This window comes from Apus apus, chromosome 2, assembly GCF_020740795.1.
Source record: "Apus apus isolate bApuApu2 chromosome 2, bApuApu2.pri.cur, whole genome shotgun sequence".
Classification (NCBI taxonomy): Eukaryota; Metazoa; Chordata; class Aves; order Apodiformes; family Apodidae; genus Apus; species Apus apus.
The window spans coordinates 35887365-35909971 of NC_067283.1; the positions used below are offsets into that span (position 1 = coordinate 35887365).

The 22607-nt window shown below is 40.7% G+C and overlaps 1 protein-coding gene across 1 annotated transcript in view; it reads left to right on the forward strand.

The window, feature by feature from the left end:
• Positions 1-22607, forward strand: part of CHN2 (chimerin 2) — a 164639-nt gene that overhangs the window by 79157 nt on the left and 62875 nt on the right. The window contains exons 4-6 of the mRNA XM_051610520.1: positions 12081-12112; positions 15223-15336; positions 17091-17376. Of these exons, the coding sequence (XP_051466480.1) occupies positions 12081-12112; positions 15223-15336; positions 17091-17376 (432 nt within the window). The remainder of the gene's footprint in view (positions 1-12080; positions 12113-15222; positions 15337-17090; positions 17377-22607) is intronic.

Genomic DNA, 22607 nt, shown 5'->3' on the forward strand with positions numbered 1-22607 from the left:
AATCAGATTCATGTTGTGGGAAATTCATATTACAAAGTATATTTTAGGGTTTATTCTACAGAAATGCTGATTAAAAATGGCATTCTCAGAAAATAATTAAAGCCTTCAACTTCCTGGTTTTAATCAAAAGTAACATTTAAAAAAAATCTTCATTTTAAGAAATATTTCAGGAGTAGACTACTACTCAAAGTTAAAATATCTTTTAAAGAAATGGAGGTTTTAACAACGTAAAAGAATTAAGGAAAAATTTTTGACCTTAGTTGGGAATATCTTTGGTTAAACAATAGGCTTGTTACGAATTTCCTTTGAAGAGGGAGCGAGTCTTACCAATGAGTTTTTGGATTACTTGTGTAGATGTATTCATGCCTGTGAATGCTATTCCTGTTCTGTTCCAAGAAAGCCTTAATTGCTGATAGCAATTTTTGAGGCTGTGAGTTTGTCTGCATTAGACCTTGCCTGTTCCTAACAGTGCCTTGGCCAAACCTGTGTCAGCCACAGTGAGAAGCTCATCTAAATTTCCCTAGTGTAGACAAAGCCTTAGAGCCCTAACTTACATTATAATGTAGAAAAATGTCAGTTAATTGCCTTCCTCATCATTCTGAATTCCAAATAGGTTGTGTCAGAAGCAGTAGAAATTATTGTCTCTGCCTTTAAAGCATCAAAATGATGGTTTCTTGATTAAAAGCAAATATTATTATAAAAGGGAGATTTTTCTCTGAAAAAAAAAAAAAAAGAAAAAAAAAGAAGAAGCTCTTTTTCTTTTTGCTTGTGATTTGAAGAGACTAAAATAATGATGGCATATTCCAACATTCACTCTAACCATCCAGAGGATCAGGAATTGTTTTGACCCTCTGGGTATCCATTACCCAGATTTATCAAAACAAGTGTATAGACAGTGGCATTTCATAGAGCTTAACTGTTGAAATGGTCACTAGCAGGTTTATCATGATATTGCCATCTTGTACATTGCTAGCAGAGAATATACTGGATTGTTGCGTATCTCCAAAACTGAGCCACTGCAAATTACTCTTTTTTCAGTTATCCTCAAAGTTTCTTCTGAAGCATGAGAATCAAGATAAGAACAATGCAGTTAGCAGAGTATCATTTTAACAATAGTATGACAGAATGGTGGGGGTGTGAAGGGACCTCTGGAGATCATCTAGTCCAACACCCCTGCTAAAGCATGTTCACCTAGAGCAGGTTGCATAGGATCACATCAAGGCAGGCTACAGCAATATTGAAAAGTGCTTTAAAGATGCTGGTTACTTTTGTCCTCTTTCAGGTACAATAATGTTTTACATTTGTATGTAAGAAAAATCTTGTGCTTAGGTAAGCTTGAGCAAGGTTGTTAAAATTAAGCCTTAGTAAGATGTTTGCAGAGTGTATCTGACTGGATAATAAGTATTTAATCATTGCAATAAGTCTTGCATGTATTCCCTTATTCTGCTCACTTAGTGACCTTTGCAAGCTGAATAACTCCTCTTCCCCTCTGCCCTCATCTTTCTAAGAACAATGTCTGTCCTGTGGTAAAGCACTAGAGAGCTGTAATAGGCATTAAAATTGGCCATAAAATTGGTGGTAAATAATGGGAGTAAATGGGAATTTTCATGGCACTTGTTCAAATCACTCTAATGAAAAAAGTCAAACACTACCATAAGAAGGTGGCTCTTGCTGTCAGTCCTGAGAGCTTATCTAAGATAATTCAGATTATTTTATTTTCTTTTCCTTTAAAAGAAACCTCAGTACACACACAATGACACACCAAGAGACCCCATTAGCCATCAATTAAGTGAAAATGAGAAGAATTGTTCTGAAACCTATTTTCATTAATGAAAATTTGTACATGTACGACTTAATGGAGCCTGTGTCTTCAAATTCTTACAATATTGCTGCTGCTTTAATTGTCTTTTTATAGTCCTGTCTTTATGATAGAAACAAAAAGAAACAAGGAGAACACAGAGTAGTCTGTGGGTTACAAATGAAGCTGAAGAGCAATTTTTAATAGACAGTGACAAAAGAGGGAAAGTTCTTAAGCTGAAAGGTGTAGCTGGCTGCACTGGAGGGGGTTGAAAACAGTTGAAGGTCAGGAAGGGTCTTCTGTTAAAATGGTGCAGAGGAGCCATGGAATGTTGACATGTATTGTATCCAGCAGCCCTCTAAACTGGCCACATGCAGGTTTTCTATTAGGTTTAAAATGTGGAAAAGTTAAAGCCATCTTTTTGGAAGACAAGATGGCAACTTCTGACTAACGAGCACAAACTGTATGTAGCTGTCTTCATGGACTGATGAACTTGTTAATAATCCCTCTGGCTTTGCTTGAAAGCCTCCTTGGGAAGTTTACCTTCTTTTACATTGGAAGTGGGTGATGTGTGTGTCTGTGATTTTGCTATTTTCTTGATTTTTTTTATTTCCTTTTATCCTTCTTCCATATCAGTTTTTTGATCTGGGTTTGTTTTGTTGTGGTTTTGTTTGTTTTTTTTTTTTTATATGATGTAAAATATAAGTAGTTTACAAGCCAAAATGAAAGCCTGTTTAATAAATTGACCAAGATGAAGTTCATCAATAAGCCTATGTGTAGGTGAAAATGCTAGTACTTGTAGAGATTTACCTATCTGTTCCAATTTAGGCCAGTATTCCTTGTGTCTGGTTAGACAATGTGTAGAAGGATGTAACTCTGTCCCTGCTCTGTGACTGATACTTTGTGAGGTGTCTGGTGTCTTTTTTCAAGATTCAAGATGAGAAACAGTTTTGAGCAGTTGATGAATTTGTATTTCCTCATATAGAAACTTCACACATCTGTCTATCTTGCTTCCTGTACTTCCTGTACATATATGTATATATGCTGCCAATTACCCATTCTTTTTGGGACACCAAAGAGAAGTAGACATCAACATGGTGGAGTTTGTATGGTTTTCAAACAAGGACTCCTGAATTTCAGGGTTCAGAATGAAAATGCAGGAGATTTGCAATGGAGGTTTCTCTTTAGCCTTTGTTTCCAAAGTATTTTATATATGTTTTAAACACATAATGACTAGCTAATATGTACTGACACAGTTTAACTGCCCTGTACAAATTAGTAAGAGTGTGTGTGACAGAGATGTTTTTATTAATAGTGTATCTCATAAATAGGTATCAAAATATTTAACTTTGTTGAAATTAAAGCTTTTGTAAGTTACCAGATTGTACATCATTTAGGAAATAAACAATCTCCTACTTAGTGTTTTGCAGAGGAACTAATAGGATCTCCACATTTTCCAGACTCAGGAAAAGTCGCTAGCACTATCTGAACTCCCTTATTCCTGTTCAGACTTTGCAGATAACTAAAGAGAAATGTCTGTGGTTTCCAGGTATGGAGCAGAAGTATTCATAAAATCAGTGACAGGAGATAAACTGAATATTTTTCCTCCTTGGATTTTTGCTTTCATCCTTCCCTTGTCCACATGCAGAGACGTTCTCCCAGTGTAATGAAGTGCAGTGCATTTCACACTCCACAATGCTACACAGGATGTTGGCAAAGGTCCCCTTCTCCTCATTTTCCAGCCACCCCATCCAATCTCAGTTCTGATGTGTTGTTTCCTGGTTTTCCTTCCACACCTCCAGCCCACACTCTAACCAGACTCCGGCAGATTGGTTATAAATGTTCATTGGGCACTTTGCAAGTGCAAGGTCAAATGCAAGGTCCTGCACCTGGGTTGGGGCAATCCCAAACACAATTACAGGCTGGGAGGAGGACAGATTGAGAACAGCCCTGAAGAAAAGGATTTGAGGGTGCTGGTTGATGAGAAGCTCAGTATGAGCCAGCAGTGTGCACTTGCAGCCCAGAAAGCCAACCATGTCCTGGGGTGCATCAAAAGCAGCGTGGCCAGCAGGTTGAGGGAGGTGATTCTCCCTTTCTACTCTGCTCTTTTGAGACCCCTCCTCTTGTGAGATTTGTGCAGATGTACTGTGGACTGTTGTGGCATTTGTCAGAGGAATTTTAGTGCTTCTCAGTGATTACAGAGTTGCAAGCAGCATTTAGAGCAGTGATAGGGTTTGCTACATGTATCTCCTGCTGCCACCAATATTTTTCCTCCTATTTAAATGGCTCAACACATAATTCTTGAAAAAAGGGAACACAGTTTAAATACTATATTCAGATTTTTAATTTGCATTCAAGGTAACATTAATATTCCTTCTTACATTTAATGATGCCCATACTGTGTGAATGGCAGCTGCACAACAGAACAGACTACTCCTGCTTTTGCTGTTGAAGTTGTTTGAACCTGACCCTGTCTCCCCTGACTATTTAGAAGCAGCTTCCTTGATTAAGATTTATTTCATTTCATTTTAGCTCATGTTCAGGAGCTTATTCTTTTCTTTTCAAGGTGAGAAAATATTTGGTTTTTCTTTTCTTAAATCTTAAATCTTGCTAAATATACTCTGGCTAAGTAGCAATAGTAGATGTCCATGTTGGGGGAAATTTTTGTTATCTTCTGGAGTTGATAGTATTTTTTCTGGTATATGGATTCCTGGCTCCTGGACAGTTTGCTCAAAGTCATAGATAGGGGGAAAAAAAACAGGTTAAAAGTACCCTCATAAAAGATGCCTTAAAGCAGCTCTTTTGAAGGTTTGGTTCTTTAAAAATGATAGAAATAACTGTGATCGAGTGGAAATCAGCCTGAATTATGTGCCACAGTAACAGTCAGAGCTGCTGAGCTTCCTGCATTTCTTCACAAGGCATTATCCGTCTGTGAAAGGGTCATCATGCATCTTACCTTCTCTGAAGGTTACAGCACACCATCAGAGCAAAGAAGTTGTGCAGCTTTGAGCTGCAGTTAATAAAAGCATTCTTCTTTGTGTTCTTGACTTTTGTCTTTCCTTTTATATTCTTCCGAGTAGTGAAGAACTCCACTCCCACCTTCTCCCCAGTGCTGTAGATTTTACCACAGAATATTTTGTTAGAAGTTGTCAAACAGAATGTGGTGCTTTGCTATGCTGGTAGATTGAAACTGAGTTCTACAATTTAGCTAAGCAGTGACCAGTTTGGCTTTCTCCTCTGGAAAAGTTCACTCAGTCCCTGATGCCTTCTCTCCTGAGACTCTCACAAAGGTGGGCAGAGACATGGTATTATTCTGGGTTTATACAACCTTTTATATGTATTTATACAACCTGTTCAGTCTGCTCCCAGTAAATTCCTATCTCCTGAGAGCAGTCCAGACAGAGATGGGGAATAGGCTGGATCATGTTATCTCAGGGCCAGAAGAAACCCACGAGGTTGCATCAAGAAGAGCCTTTCAAGTTTGAAGATTTAATGACTGTCTCTGCTTATTTATTTAGTTTAATTATTTCTAACACTTTCCTAAAACCTAAGCTCTATCCTTGGGGTTTTTTTGCAGTTTAAGCCAATTACTTCTTGTTGTGTCTAGTAAATGCACAGAAAACAAATTACTTTATTTCCTCTTGAAAGTGACTCTTCTCCTGATACAGCTCCTCTCTGTCTTCTTTTGTTCAGACCAATCTCTTTTCCTGTTCACAGTTGCTCAACCTCTGCTCACTCCATTATTTGCTCCAGTTTTTCTTGAGATGTGGTGCCCAAATCCACACTCGGTATTCCAGCTAGAGGCTTTCTAAGTAGACATTCCAAGGATAGGGTTGCTCTTAAGGTGTCTTGTTGGCTGCACTCTTGTTTTCATACCCCACTATGACATTCTGGTTCTGACAGTTCTTGCAACAGTTCATGTTCATTGTATGATCTTTGACAATGCCAGGATCCTCTTCTGCAGAGACCTGTCTAGTAGTTGCCCCTCTGGTATTTTGAATGATTTTGATGTCTTGCTTGCAGCTACTTTTTTGGAGGCACCATAGTCCGTCATAGTCACATGGCTGAATGTACATCCATTGAGTGGCCATAATGTTGGCATCCCCATGGCTCTGTGACTAAATGACAAAAGGAGGTGCAAGCTTCCAAAACTATTCATGTCACCTTTCTCTCTGGAGATCCTCTGAAACATGGGCAGCATGGGTGGAATATGTTTTGGGAGCTTGTGCACTGCTAGTTTCTTTCTGTAAAGCTTAAGTTTGCAGTTGGCTCATGACAATTCTGCCAAAAGCTGAACTACTTGGACAATAAACTTAATTTTCTGTACAGTCTGTTTTTACTTGGCTTGTCTTGAAAGCTTCTTTTCCAACTCCTCTAGTTCTTTTTCTGCCATCTGAGCTGAAAAACATATTTATATCTAGGCAACAGGAATTACTGAAAAATAATTTTGATTGTTCCAAACAGAAAATATATCAGATTAAACTTCCTTTGGGAAAAAGCCACACTGACTGCTCTGAGTCAACACACGGATGTTATTAACTCTTGAATCTTGTTTATCTGTTCTTTCTGTGCACTGGAGAGAACAACAGAGAGCCAGGTGTAGCTACCCACCTTGTTTCCCTTCCCTTTCCATTTCCATTGTCTTCATGGATGTATTAAGGCAGTGGTTAAAATATGTAGATATACAATGTTATACCAAGTTGGCCCTTCTGAATTACAGGCATATTGCTGTCCAAGAGGGATTTCTAAATTTTCATTCCAACATTTCTAGATTTCAGCTTTGGCTACTGGATAAGGAAATATGTCTTTTGCAATGAAGCTGAAGAGAAATTGATTTTTTCTGAAATTAGGGTTATCTTATTTCTGTGGTAGTACTTATGCAGAAAGAATTCTTCAGGGTATCTTCAATTCAGAGCAGCGTGGCTTAGATGTCAATGCTTGCAATGAAAATCTATCACATTAGGGGATGCTCACCTCCTGCCTACATGATTCCCAGTAGTTTTGTGATGAGTTATCTTGCAGAGTGGTGTAGGATTTTAATGGAATAATCTGCACATTAGCAAGAGTATGTCATCCCAGGGCTAAACCATCCTGGCCAAAAGAGGAGCCACAAACCCCAGGCCATTAAAATTCAGTAAACTTTAAAATTATGTAAACATAATATATTGAACTGGCTTGGATAGCTAGTATATTTTTTGAAGAAGAGTTATTTACTTCTCAGTGTTGACTTCAAACCCCAGTACAACTAACTCTGTATCTTGAGGAATATGCTGTAACATTGCAAAAAACAATCGTAAAACTAAACTTAAGTGTAGTAGATGGGGGTTTTTTGGGGTGGGGAAAGGCAATCAGCTTTGGCAGGCTGGAAGTCATGGCTGGAATATGCAGACTGCCTCAAAGAGGAGCTCCCAAAAGCCCTTTGAGAGTGCCAGGAGAGCTGAGCTGGGTTTCATTTCTCTTATAGCATCCTTCAAGATTAGATGCAATTGAATGTTGCTGGCTTTGTAAGAGTACTGGATTAGTAGTGATTTAGGCTGTTTCATCATTAATCTTATTTCCTGATCAACTTGACTTTCACTTTAAACAATTTTGGCATTCACTGATGATCCATAATTCCTACAACTATGAATTTCAATAGTAACTTTCAGCATTTTCCAGTTGGTTTCTGGAACAACGGCCAGAAATGCCTGCTCTGCAACAACATTTTTGGTTTGATACCTTTTATTACCTTTTTCTAAGCCAGAAAATTACCATCTCACATTTGAATTTAAACCTGCCACTTATCTTCAGTGAAAAAAGAGGAACCATTTTTATTTATCCTCCATCTGGGAGTAGTAAAAAGCAATTTGTTGAGCTCTTTAAAGGAAAATACATTTTCACTACTGAACACCTATTATTTGCCTTGCATAATTTTCTTCAGTTTTGTACTTCGCTTTTGTCTATTAGCATAGAGTCCTTAAGGATTCAAACCTTCCCATCTCTCTCCTTGCTCCACATCTAAGGAGATGTGCCAGAGCAATGCATAAAACCAACTGGTCACCTGGGAAAGGTGGCCCTTGTTTCAACAAGGAAATTGTGAGGACTATATGGAAAGGGATGAAAGTGTTCTTCATAGTCATCATCTGTGAAAAAAACCCTAAGTTTATATGTCCTCAGAATAAGACTGGTTATTCTGGGCTTCTACCACCAGGAACCAGTCACTGTTGTACCTGCAGATTTCCTATTCTTTCTGCAAGTAAGAATTCTCTTAGGCACATTTGCCTGACTTTGTGTGAGCCCACTTAAAGCAGGAGAAGGGAAGCTAATGCCAACTGAATTTTGGTCACCTTTGCCTTCTGGCATATATAGAATTACCCTTGAAGTTTGTACAGCATCTGCAGTTGGCATAAAACAGACCTACTGGCTCCTTTGATACTTGTAAGCCTCTGCTCCATCAATTGTTCATGCTTTTGGTGTATTTCTACGTTCAGTCCAACATTCTGGTTTTGATGTAGAGACCCTGATGTTATTTTGATCTTTTATCTTGCTGTAACTTTGTTCCCTTGTGTTTGTTCCTAGCAGTGAAGTTGGTCAGGAGCAAAATTATTATTTCAGGCTAAAGGTTGCACTGAGCACAGGAGAGGATTTTTGGATTTTGGGGCATCTGGATGGCCTGGCAGACATGGAGCTTCATTTCAGGGAATACTGCAGTATCTTTCCTGCCTTAAGCCAAATGCTGAATTTATGACTATTTTAGACATGTGGATGCTAAAAGATGTTGGAGCAAAGGCTTCTGGTTTATTGGGAGCAAGAAGATAGGTTTTGATGAGCTCTGTGTGGATTCACAGAAGAACAAATCTTTTTGCTCATGAACAGCAGGAAAAATGGAAAACGTGGTGTCCAGGGCAATTCAGTCAGTTGCTAGTTAAATGATTAAAAAATCACAGATAAATTTGGATTTTTGCATAAATGATGTTGTAAGAGACATACAAGATGTGCCTTCATTTGCTCAAGGAGTATATGTATTTGTGGGTAAACTTGTGCATACAGGTAATTTTAAGGATGAGTGCTAGTACTGTTAATTCTTTTATCTTTCTGAGGTAGATTGAAAGCATTGGGGTTTATTCTATGAAAACATATAATGCAGGCCAATCAATGTTTTTAAACTGAAGCACATTCTGAGCCCTGGGTGCAAGTCATGCTCTGCCTTTTGTTTTGTAAAGGTTTTATTTGGCTTTCTGTGGGAATTAAAGTGTATCTGCTTGTTCCTTGTCACCATTTTCAGTGTTCTGAGGGGGCTTTGTTTCCAGGAAAAAGCGGATTGCACGATTACCTAACCCAGCTTCTGATACCCATTTTTTAATTAAGTTCCCAGCTAAATATATGCTTTGAGGGGTCATTAAGGTCTATGAGGATGACAGGAAGGCAACACAGCTCCACAATAATGAAGTCATGTAGCACTACTAAAGATAAACATATGAACAACCTCCTTTCTGAGGCTTTTTCTTTATGGTTTTTTTTTTTTTAACTTTATATTTTTATAAGTTAAAAAACCATTTAATTAATTTACTTTCTTGTCTGAGATGCTGGATATACACCTAGAAACACCGCACCCGCATTTGGCAGTTCTCTGAATTTGCTCTCTCTTCACTTCTGCATTTGCTTTTTCCTCTTGTTCCTGCCCCTCAGAGCTCAAAAATGTTTGTATCAAGGTATTATTACTAGGCAGGAGTTTCAAGGGTATGATACTGCTATTGTTAGCACCGTGCTAGAAGAGAATTGCCGAGCTAGGAGGAAGCGCAGGCAGGACTTGATTGAACTCCCATAGGTCTTCCTTCCATTGAAGGTTCTCATTATCTTGTACAGAGTAACATTCACCTTGTGCTGTATTGTAGCCTTAGTGACTGCAGGGTAGAAAGTCAGCTGGTTTGGTTTAGTACATGGTGTGTAGCTTATTGAATCACAAATGCCGCGTTTCTGCATTTGCTGTTCAGAAGTAAAACACCTTAATCAATTTGAAGTTTTTATGAGTAAAATAATGAGATGTAATCAAAACAAGGGCCCTTGTTTCCAGTCAGATAAAATGATGAAAATTCATTGGTTTTATCCTAAAGAACCAAACAGTCTTGAAGCCACAATTTTTCTGTGTATCTCTCTGTGAACCAGTAAATCCACTGATATGGGCAGCTTTACTCAAGTATGCACTCAGATATATATTTTTGGTAATAGGCAAAGGTCAGGCCACTTTATGTTTATATATCTTGTCTTCAGCTCTGACATGTTTACTGTTCTGGTTTAACCCCAACCAGCAACTCAGCACCACAGAGCCATTTTGGCCCCAACAGGATAGAGGGGGGTGAAGAGAACTGAAAGGGTAAAAGTGCAAAAACTGGTGGGTTGAGAGAAGAAGTTTAATAACTGAAATAATACAATAAAAATTGTAATGGAAAAGAAAATAACAAAGAGAAAGACAAGTGATGCAAATTAAAATGATTGCTTACCACCACCCAATTGATGCCCATCTTGTCCCTGATCAGTGGCCCCCTGGCCAACCTTCCCCTGGTTTTATTGCTGAGCATGATGTCATGTGGTGTGGAATATCCCTTTGGTCAGCTGTCCTGGCTGTGTCTCCTCACAACTTCTTGTGCACCCCCAGCCTACTCACTAGCGGGATGGTGTGAGGAGCAGCAAAGGCCCTGACTCTGCGTAAGCCCTTCTCAGCAATAACTAAACCAGTCCTTTGTTAGCAACACTGATTCCAGCATCAATCCAAAACATAGCCCCATACTAGCTACCATACCATGACAAAAATTAACTCTGTTCCGAGCAAAACCAGCACACTTAGAGCCATAGAACAGTTTTGGTTGGAAACGTAGGGTCATCAAGCCCAGCCACGAACCTCGCACGCTGCCAGCCCCAGCACGGAACCAGGTCCCTGAGCACCGCAGTGCACGTGCCTTAAACACCTCTGGGGACCGGGACGCACGTCCCTTCCCCGGGCAGCCTGTTCTAGAGCCTGACAACGCTCTCTGTGGAGAAGTTTTTCCTAATATCCAATCTAAATCTCCCCTGGTGCAACTTGAGGCCACTTCCTCTTGTCCAGACGGAACAAGCCCGGTTCCCTCAGCCACTCCTAATACTTACTCTCCAGACCCTTCACCAGCTTCGTCGCTCTTCTCTGGGCCTGCTCCAGCACCTCCACGTCCTCCCTGTGGCCACGGCGCAGAACTGAGCGCGGTGCTCGAGGTGCGGGGCCGCGACCACGTCCCTAGTCCTGCTGGCCTCACTGTTCCTGACGCTGCTGGCCCCCGGGGCACGCTGCTGGCCCCCGTGCAGCTGGCTGTCGACCCACACACACCCCCCCCCGGCCTTTCCCACCGCGTAAAAATGCCGGCTGGGGTTGCAGCCCGGCGAGACGACGCCTCAAACGCCGCAGCTGGCGAGCCGGGCACCGCTGGAGGAAGGCGCGGAGCCTTCCGCGCCAGCCCCGCCTGCAGGCTGAGGGCGCAGCGCCCCCTGCCGGCCCCGCCCGGCCCTGCGCTGCGGGGTGCGGTGCGGTGCGAGGTGCGGGGTGCGGAGCGGGCTGGGGGAGCTTGAGACGCGGTGCGGTGGGAGGGGACGTGATGGCGGGGGGGGGGGGAGGGCGCTGAGGAAGCGGTCAAAGCCTCAGACCCTGTCCAGAGTTGCTGCCGAAGTGCGTGGCTGCCCCAAAACTCGGTTCAGAGCTCTGTAAAAATCCCTGGGAGGCTTTCCAGCAGCTCCCGGTGTGTTTTGGATCAGGCCTGCAAGTTCTGGAGGCTTCAGGGAGGTTTAAGAGTAGGGCTAAATCCAGAAACCTTGTTGTTTTGTTTTTTTTTTCCAAGAGCGTGAAACGTTCTGCCTTCAGTCTGTTGCCGTATATAGGCAAAAAAAATGTTTTCAAGGAGCTAAAGGGTGTGTAACAAAAATAGTCTTGCTTCATATTATAAATACTAGATTGGCAAAATTGAAATAAATTATTCTTTCTCCATTTGGTCAGTTTTCATACAATTATATATATTCTGTAGTTCTGCGGATTTATTTATTTTAATTTTTTTTTTGCCATTGATAGATGTTGTTCTTCCCAGAAATCCATCAATAAAACCACCTCTTCTGTTTTTGCTGTTCTGTTCTTCTCTGTAGTCATGTTCCAGTCAGAGTTTTGAATCTGCAGAATTTCATCACTTTGGCCACTCATTATTAATTAAGCATAATTTATTTGTATGTCATTTCTTTAAAACTGAGGGTGTTTCTTAGTATTTTTTTACTTTCTTTCAAAATTTAGGTGGAGAACAGACCAAAGTATTATGGAAGAGAGTAAGTATTTTCCTCTTTTAAGTATCTGTTGGGTGTGTCCAAAATTTATTGTTCTAGAACTAAAAAGACACAATGGAGGTCTGATAAAATGTTGTATTTTATCTTTCACTTGTGCTGGGAGCTAAGTAAATTGAAAGCCTAATAATACAGTTGTGTTGCAGTCCAGCACTGCTGCTCACAATCCATGGACTGTGCTGCTATGTGAGCCTGCATGTTTTATTTTGTTTCTCTCAGGACAGTTTGGGGAAAAAAAATATTGTCTGGAGTATTTATTCCTTCTAGTTTGGTTGTCACTTAAACCTTCCAGTAGCTCTGCAATGCCTGCGGAGGAGAGAAGCAGCTTTCCTCTCTCACTGCCTTTGTGTTTGTGTTCTTATACTTTCACCACCCTACCTGGTTGTGGAAGTATGCATGTATACTACTGCCTGTGGAAATGCTGTTCTCCCTGCTAAAGTTACAAGGTCTGAAATACCCAAACAAGGGGTGTATTTTTTGTTGGGAGGAAAATAATGGACCAGTAGAGTATAATTCCTTTGTGCTCAGCAGTCTTCTTAGCAATAAATAGCTTCAAAGGGACTAGCACTGGCAAGGAGATTTGGGCAGGTGAAGTTGAAGGGCATAGCACCTGTCACAGCCGCCCAGATCTGGCATTTGGCCTTTACTAGAGTAATCTGCTGAGACCCTAGCTCTTATTGTTAGCTAAATTACATAGATCCCATGTTCTGTTTTTTCGTCCTTCCAAGACACATCATCTGTGCTTAATGATCCTCATCTACCACCAAAAACCTCAAGAGCCAGTAGCTTTACCCCTGATTACTGACGCTTCATTTTTAAAATATTATCTTTGACAACATGGAATTCAGATTTAGCCACTCGAGTCACAACACTGAAGACAGTGCCTGGCTGAGTAACCCGTCAGACTTCCTACAGCAGGACTTGTAAAACCATTACTGCAATCTCTTATCCAGGAGCCTGCCTGGCTGTTGACATACTCTGGGTTTGTGCAGTAGCAGGACTGGCAGGAACTGTAAGAAGTCACCTTGGTGAACCTGCCCTGGCAAGATCACATTAGTTATTATCATTCAGAAAAAAAGATTTCAGAACCTATGGGACAGTCCTATAAAAGCAATTGACTCAGTGGTCAGTAGTGCTTAGAAAGATAATCAGTAATTTCTAGGGAAAGAAGCAGAAAAAACCCATATTACTATATAAAGCTGTAACATGGCTGCATTTTAAATAGTGCATATAGTTCTGGTACCTCCCTACCCTCTCCTCGTTCCTCCCTTTTGGAAATGTTATAGAAAAAATGAAAGGTACAGCAAAGTGCAGCAATGGTGGAGCAAAGGGATGCAGCTCCTAGCACAGGAGGAAAACGAACAGGTCTTCCTCACTGGGTGTCCAAGAGAGGGGCATGCATAGTGTCCCTCTCAAGTCCATTGCTACAGGGTGCTGCAGAGGCCAAAAGCATGAAGATATTAAAGATTTTACAAGTGAGATTCATGAAGGGTAAGGTCACAGCTGATCGGACATAACTTCTGGCTAAACCAATGATGGATGGACAGGGATGTGAAGTGAAAGAAGTATGTCACTGCTTCCTGTACTTTTTACATAAGCACTTCTTGTCAGCTGCTGTCAGATGCAGGAGTCTGAGTTCAGGGGATGTTGTACCGTGTACAAGCTGGTTTAAACCCTTATAAAAAGGTCCCAAAAGTATCCATGAGAAAGCTTGGATTACCCAGTGCTTACCACCCATGGTTAAAGAAATTTCACAGGTGCCCCAAGTATCCTGTCCCAGTGATGTCTTAAGCTGATCACCAGAAGAGCTTTTTTCCTAATATCTATCCTAAAGCCTGCTATATTTTATAATTAGCTTCTGGTGGCAAATAGCTTATGCTTGTTATCTTTAACTAGAGGTTTTAACTAGAGGTATTAATTGCCATGAGTTTACTAGTAAAGACATGCTTACATTATGTCATCAAGGGGATGCTTGTTTCAATTTGGATGTGGCACTAAAGAAGTGTGTCCCTCACTAGTGCAAAATCCATTTGCGTAATTTTGAATAGAAAGTCACTCTGGGAAGATCACCTAAACCTAGTATTTCAAACATGTACTAGTTGTGGAAAGACAACTAAAGAGAACAGAACAATTGATTTTACATCCAGTGTGTTTTTCTTCTCTTTCACTTCTGAGCCAGAGGCAGCGTTAGAAATGTGCCACTTCGTGTGTTTTGTCAGAAAAGAGAAAATGCTGAAGGCCAGTACATTTTAGTGCCTTTTTTTCAAACAGCAGCAAAAATAGAAACTTTCAAAACCTCTGAGGAGATGCTCAGAGACTTAGCAGCTGGCAAAACGTGCAAAGTCGTTAAGACTCAAACTGCTGCAAGGGCTGCATTTGTACTTGTAGAACGACCACCACTAAATATTGATTATCGTAAGGTTAATTGTGCATCCTAGGGCCTCTATCTCTCTCAAAATAGCAATGACAAAGGAATCAAAGAAGTATTGCCTTTTCCAACATAGAATGAAGAACTCACTGAAATAAAGAAAAGAGTATTTTTCTCAAGGCTACTCTGTATCCTCTTTTAATTTAGTATATGCAGAATAGAATTTTGAATAATTGTTGCCATTTTTTTGTCTCAGTTCCCCTTACAAATTTGAGGAAGCACATAAAGCAAACTGATAATAAGAATGACCTCTTATTTTAATTTTAAGTCATCTCCATTAACAAAAAGAAACAACTTTGTGCCTAGTTTTCAATTCTGTTGTAAGGTCTCTAGTAAGGAAACAAGAAAGGGGGACATAGGCTAGTAGAAGAGAAAAAAAATGTGAAAAGATGGGACATTTAGAGAAAACAATCTTTGGGTGCAATTCAGTGTAATACTGGCTGAAACTGTATATACAGTGTAGTTTTTTGTTTTGCCTCTGTGCTGGACTTGCCCAGGCTGGTTGACTGTCCTGCCACTTTTAGATGCTTGGGCACTGTCCTGATGGTTAGGACCACAATGCTCTGCATTGTGTAGAAGTTTTCAAATGGTTTGGGAAGGGGTGGGGGGAAAGAGGAGGTGTTTCTGGTTGGATTGCTATCTAATTCACTGAACTGTCCTCCCTTAGGTTTCACGGGATCATTTCTCGGGAGCAAGCAGATGAAATACTTGCTGGTGTAGAAGGAGCATATATTCTTAGAGAAAGCCAACGGCAACCCGGCTGCTATACTCTTGCTCTCAGGTAAATGCTGTTTTCAGAGAGGCTTATAGTTGAAATATAAATGTGTTTAATGGAGGGGATTATATCAGACCCTTTTGATTGAAGTCTATGTCCAGTGTTCCTTAATACACTTCACAGTGTCAGAGTGATTTTAGACCTTCTTGTCAGCTGTTTGACCATCACAGCTCTTCCAAGTGCTTCCTCAGCACTTGGCTAGGAAGACCCTTTTCAGAAGCAGACTGTGCCTATTGTAAAAACTCTTGCTCCCTAGACTTGAGCATTGTAAAGATGGAGCTTCTGCTTGAAAACTGCATGAGGGATGTGAGCACAGAACAGGAGAGTGTCCTGGCAGAGGTCACAGCCACGTTGTCCTCTGAGTTCAGTGATGTGTTGTACACAAACATCGGCAGCCATCAGAGATAATGACACTGGAAATAAACCTGGAAAATCATGAAGTCCAGTGGCTGACCAACTGTCAAAGGCAGCATGCTGGACTTCAGTTTTCTTCCCTAACTGGAATTCAAGCTTGCTGTGCAAATACACTGTGAAGCACAGGATGCTGCTGCTCAAAGAAGTAAAGTCTGCTGTTCAGCTGAATGAAAAATTCAGTGAGAGCACAAGCTACAACCTCTCTGTCCCTAACAGGTGCCTTTACTTGAAAATGCAGCCACCCCTGGCTTAGCTCTTCCCTTCACAACCTACCCACCCAACAGTTTGAAAGCTTCTGCGGGTTAGCAGCAAGAGGACAAGATCTTGGGCTTTGACAAAAACAAACTCCTTGGCAATATTTTACAGTCTTCATAGCGTTATTACTCCTGTAGGATATACATAAAATCAAAAGGCTGCATTTTTACTCTTCTGCTGGTAAGCAAGTAGGAAAAATCCTTTTAAGAGTTATTCCAAGTAGCTGTGATATGGTGCTAAAATCATCCTCAGAATTCATATTGATGTGCAGATGGTAGAGCTGGAAAAGCTGGTGAGTTGTGTAAATTAAAAGCAATTTTTGTCAGCTGAAAAAGAACAAACATAATTTTTTAGGGTTTTGGACAGAGATTTCAAAATAAAGAATAAAAAGAACTACTAAAGGATGGAGATTATGGCAAAGTGCCTGTTGTTTTGACACAACAGAATGATTTCTAGATCCATCTGGGTAATTATTTGTAGAATAAAAACTGAATTTGAGTATAAATTGGGAATTCATATGAAAAAATAAGAGGCTTAAGCAGTTTTAGTTGCATGCCCAACTAACTATGCGGAGATATACACATTTGATGAAGTATAAGGACCATTTAACCCCATGTCGTATATTTGAACCCTTTAATCAAGAACGGGATTCCAACCTTGGTATTATAAACTGAACGTGCTACTACAGCACCCTGCTTTTTAAAACACTTTAAAAAACCCCACATAGATTACATCTGCCCATAAGACAACTATAGATCCCAGTATAGAGTCTTTTTAATGCAAACATACCTTTCTGATTGTTGCAGTAGTCCCGTTAGGATTTAGGAAAACCACGTATGCCTGGGTCACTTGGCTTGTTATGGAGAATTGACCTTGGGAGTTCATTTGATGGAGTTAGGCTTGGGCTTGAACCTGGTTTGGTCTCTCCACAAAGATCCAGTTGCAGCCATCCGCATATTCCATACGTAATCCATATGTATAGTCTTGTCAGCAAAATTACTTCCTGAGTGTTTTGCTCATATGAATTCTCTCACTCGCTGTTCCTTTCTCCTCTCTCTTTCTTCTCTCCTTTTTTTTTCTGGAATTTGCAGATTTGGTAATCAGACCTTAAACTACAGGTTGTTCTATGATGGGAAGCACTTCGTTGGGGAGAAAAGATTCGAATCAATCCACGATCTGGTTACAGATGGCTTGATAACATTGTACATAGAAACAAAGGCTTCTGAGTATATTTCCAAAATGACAACAAACCCCATCTATGAACACATAGGATACGCCACTTTACTTAGAGAAAAAGTGTCCCGCAGGCTGAGCAGAACAAAAAATGAATCAAGAAAAGCAAGTGTAACAAGCGAAGAAAATACCCCAGTTGAAAAGGTAAGTGTTCAGATTAAAATTTTGGCAATCGATCCTAGTCTTTCTATCAAATCTAAAAAAAAAGTACTTTGTCTAAAGACCTTTTTTTATATTTCTATACTTCATGAATTATTACCATCCTGCTGAAAAGTTTATATCCTGTTAATGTGATCTTAGCTCCAAATTAAAGTTCGACTGGAGCTTTTGATGAAAGCTCTCTAAATACCGAATGCAAATGTTTTCACTGTGTAAATAGATATATATTGACTAACTAAAGAACTGCATCTAAAATTGTTTGCAAGTGATGTTTCTTTGTCCACATATACTTAAGCATATTCTACAGTAGGATTAAGAAACTGGTTCCCACTGACCCTTCACCACAGCTCAAGTTTGTTATTTTTCCATTCACAGTGCAAATCTCCTCTTTTCTGCCAAGTCTTTGGTGGATGGGTCTCAAATTGGGATGTTGTGTGGTTTCTTCCCTTTCTTCTTGTGGATCTGAAATTTGGATATTGTGTGTTTGCCTCCTTTGTTTCTCGCTCTTCTCATTTGAGGTGGGCTTTCCTTGATCTCCTTCTCTCCTGCACCCATATCCCGTAGCATTGTAGAAGACCGATTTACATGTTGATAAATTGAGAATTTTGTGCAGTTAGCAGCCATGTGAAATTAGAAGTTCTTTTACATATGAGAAACAGTCCTGTAAGCAGTGACAGATACTTTCATTTCCCAGGTGGTAAGGCAGTAAGAACTGTCAAACAGAACTTCTGTTTTTTTAGTCCAGTGTTTGTGCTAAGTTGATTTACTGACATTTGTAAACGTACTTCTGCAGTGAGACTGATGATGTTAGTGTTTGGTGTGCTGGGTAGCTAGTTGGGAACTAGAGCCAGTGAGTGTTTGGGAAGCAAGTAAATTCCCCATCATGTAGTAATAATGAGCGTGAAAAGAGACCACCTTTTTCGTGTGTATCCTCATCACTCAAGAACATTTCTAGAATTGTTATTATCTGTTGGGTTTGCGTTATCTGCATTGGTTGATTATATACTGGTTTGGATTTCTCAGTGGCAATAATTGTTCGAGTAACTGACCTGTCATGTAAACCTGTTAATCCTCATTTTGTTTTGTCTTGTGTGGGGGGGAGAGAAGATGGACCGTTCCCCACAACAAATTAATTCTATTTGCAATGGCATTTTTTAGGGAAGGTCTACTGGGGCAGGGAAGTCCTTTGGAGAATAGCACAGCAACAAGTCCTCCATTCAAGTTTTATTTCAGATAAATGCACTGATGACAGTGGAGTTTGGATTCAGTGGGATGGTACAGTAATACGCAAGAGGAATGGATGCCACAGAGACAGGTTTCATGCTCATTCAGTTGATTCCTGTGGTTGGACACTGGCTGGTTTTGAATGCTTTAACAAGCACAAGAAAGTGCATTACTACGTTATTTGAGGCATGATGAGAAGTAAACACAGTGCAGTGTGACAGACTTTTTTTGTGTAGATGTGAGTCAAACCAGTCAGGGAAATAATGGAGAATGGTCCAGCAGATGCTCTGGAAAAGTTTAGTTCATATTGAGAAAATACTGGACTGTCGCTGGGATGACTGTAAATATTATTACATGGCGGGAGTGTAATAAAGCAATCGAGACAGTGGAAGTCATGCTGCAGTCTTTAGGAAATCAGGAGAGTATTTTTTGTAGAAGGAAAAACACAGCTTCAAAATTGTGTTCAGCTTGACTTACAGTTCTTGCAGTTGAGAAGCAGTGGTCTTTTGAATCTCTAAAAGTGCTCTCAAAGATTTCAGAGAGGTTTCTTCTAGTACCATATATTTCCTAACTGCATTTTCTATGTGCTTGGGATTAGATGTCGTTTTTCAGGCTGGGAAGTTTTGAGTACATACTGTAAAAACTCTCTTAAACCAACAGAAGGCAAACTGCTGCTGGAGGGGCCCCTGCCGTCTCTCCTTCACCACCACCTTTTTGTTGATGTAAGGTTTTATGCAGCTACATGGTAGGTGAAAACTGCTCCAGATTAAAACTAACTCAACCAGAAGAAAAACCATGTGAGTTTTTCAGCCAGATCTGCTACCTGATCCACATCATATGGGTGGAAATCCAACACAAAGGAGAGGGCAAGACTTTCTTCTGATGATAGCTCAAAAAACTATGATACTGGCTTCAAATGAGCGGACAACAGCTGCATCCTTAGTTCCAGGTGCCTGTGCTTGTAAATGTTTGGACTTGATCCAACTTGCTGTCAATAGTGAAAACACACCTCTGGACCTCATTAGTGATTGGTTCAGGTCTTCTTTTGTATTGCAGCTGAATGAAATTAAGTGTTTAGAGTACTATTTACCTCTGAGGTGGTTCATGATGTGAAAGGCAGCACTGTGGGCCCTTACCCTACAAGGACTGGTGCTCATCTAGATTTCTGTACATGAATGTAGTAACAGCCTGCAAGCCTGGGCTGTGTGGCTGTTCTGTCGTGTAACATTAGCTGGCTTCAGCTAAGCCATTACATTGTTGGCAGCCCTTCCTGCCTTCCTCCCACTGAGGGGGAGCAACAGAAGGAGGAATAGCAGCTGTTCCTAACATATTTTTCTTGCCAAGGAGAGTAGGAGCAATCACAGGTACAAGAGTAGTAGGGTTAAATAGGCAAGGTAGTCTGCTCACAGGCTGAAGACCTGCCATAGCAGCTGAGGCCCTGCTAATGATGAGTAGGACTCCCAGTGAGCTTTACTACTGGTACTGGTAGTTTTCCATAATCTCATGCAAATCCATGTGGAAAAAAAAGATTACATCAACTAAATTATTAGCAATTGAGATAAATTCACAGAAGCCTATAAAATGGTGCCTACCATGGTCATTTTTGCTTTTATGTTCTTGGGGGAAGCTTGTGAGAGGTCTGGGCAGCAGACAAAGCCTCAGAGTCATCATTCCCATTTGTTCCTCACAGTGACCTCAGATAAAGTATGGACTGGGGTTTGCAATAAACCAGTGAAATACTAAGCATTTGTCAGTAATAGCATATAGGGATGAAATAGGATAAAGGAAATTTAATGTTTGTTTTTATATAAACTTCAGAAGTCCTCTGAAATACAGAAATAGTATGGGGAAGTGGTAGTTCAGTAGGAGTTGTATCTGATGTTTTGCTTGAGGCTGTCATGTGTTGTACAGCATCTTAGACAAAGACCAGGGTTTGCCCACTAATCAAAACCTTCAACCAGTTCAATTGGTCCCAATAAATTTCAGACCCTAGAAGTAAGTGAATGAGTATTCAGTATGACATTTTTCTGCCAAGTGAATTATTTGCTGCCTGTGTGAAAAATCATTGAGTTTTTTGTAAGGTGTGTTTTGTTTTATTTGGCCAACTGAACAGGTAAAACATAATTTTTCTAATAACTCAGCTGGTTTATTTGAAAATGCTGCCTGGAGTATTTTGAATGTTTCAGAAATGATGGGGGGAGAGCTCCAGATGCAGGACAGAAACTTCCATGGTTTCTCAAGAGGAATGTGAGAATTCAGTGCTCTAAGGTTAGGCATCAGTACTCCTCTAACAGATTAGGCTTTTTACAAGTGAGGTTTTGCTTTATACCGAAACCAATTCCAGAGTGTGAAAGTGCAGCTGAAGGCGTTTCGCTGCTTAGCGGGTTTGTTAGCACTGTCCAGGAAGTCTGCTCATTCTGTTGCCTCCCACGTTGACAGCAGAGATTATTCCATGTCTCAGTCACTCCAGTGCTGCTGCTCCCCGTGGGGTAGGTCGGTGGAAGGGGACCAGCAAGGCACAGACTGGCAGCAGGAGTACACAGTGGGGTGAAATATCTTGGTACTGCCTGGGGTACCTGTCTGTTCCCATAACGATAATTTCTTCAAGGTTGCAATTAGTGAACCCATGCCATTCCAGAAGGGGGGTGGAATATATGGGCTGGATTAAGCTGTTGTTGTTCATGCCTTTTTATCCAATATTTTTTTTGTAACAAGCCTAAGAAAACAATGCTTTAAGATACACAATGCTGACAATTAATCCAAAAATTATTTCTGTCTAGTTTTGAAGAGGTGCTAGATTTTGTGAACACAGATTCCAAATTTTAGTATGAATAATTGAACAGATCTTTAATATGGAAGGAGCCACAATGATTTTTAGGAATGAGTGTTGTGGGAGAAGAGCATGCTGCAAATACTTTCTTAGTAGCGTAGGCAATTGTCATTTTAGTGTGATCAAGCTTCAGAAAGGATTTTGGACAGATAAATATTTTTTTGTGCAAAGAACATTTGAAGATTTTGTATTGTCTGTTCAGGGTTGTGTTTTAAGCTTGGGCAAGTTGTGATCACCTGCTTCATGTTTGCTCTGCTTATGGAATGTTGTACTTGGGGCAGATGAATGTGTACTGGAAGATGTAGGGCAGAGAAGTACCTGGTACTGCTATGAACTGTAATTAGTTATCAGTAATTCACATTACTGGTGAATGTAGGAGAAATGTAACTTGCTGTAAGCAATTAATCTTCGCATGCAGTTGAAAGAAAACTGCATAGAATCATAGAATCATAGAATCCTAGGGGTTGGAAGGGACCTCGAAAGATCATCTAGTCCAACCCCCCTGCCAGAGCAGGGTCACCTAGAGTACATCACACAGGAACGCATCCAGGCGGGTTTTGAATGTCTCCAGCGAAGGAGACTCCACAACCTCTCTGGGCAGCCTGTTCCAGTGCTCTGTCACTCTTACAGTAAAAAAATTTTTCCTGATATTCCTCTTAAACCTCCTATGCTCCAACTTGTATCCATTACTCCTTGTCCTATCACTGGTCTTCACTGAAAAAAGCTTAACTCCATTGTCTTGACACTCACCCTTTACATATTTGTAAACATTGATGAGGTCCCCCCTCAGTCTCCTTTTCTCCAAACTAAAGAGACCCAGCTCCCTCAGCCTTTCCTCATAAGGGAGATGTTCCACTCCCTTAATCATCCTTGTGGCTCTGCGCTGGACTCTTTCAAGCACTTCCCTGTCCTTCTTGAACTGAGGGGCCCAGAACTGGACACAATATTCCAGATGTGGCCTCACCAATGCAGAATAGAGGGGGAGGAGAACCTCTCTTGACCTACTAACCACACCCTTTCTAATACACCCCAGGATGCCATTGGCCTTCTTAGCCACAAGGGCACAGTGCTGGCTCATGGTCATCCTCCTGTCCACCAGGACCCCCAGGTCCCTTTCACCTACACTGCTCTCCAGCAGGTCAGCCCCCAACCTGTACTGGTG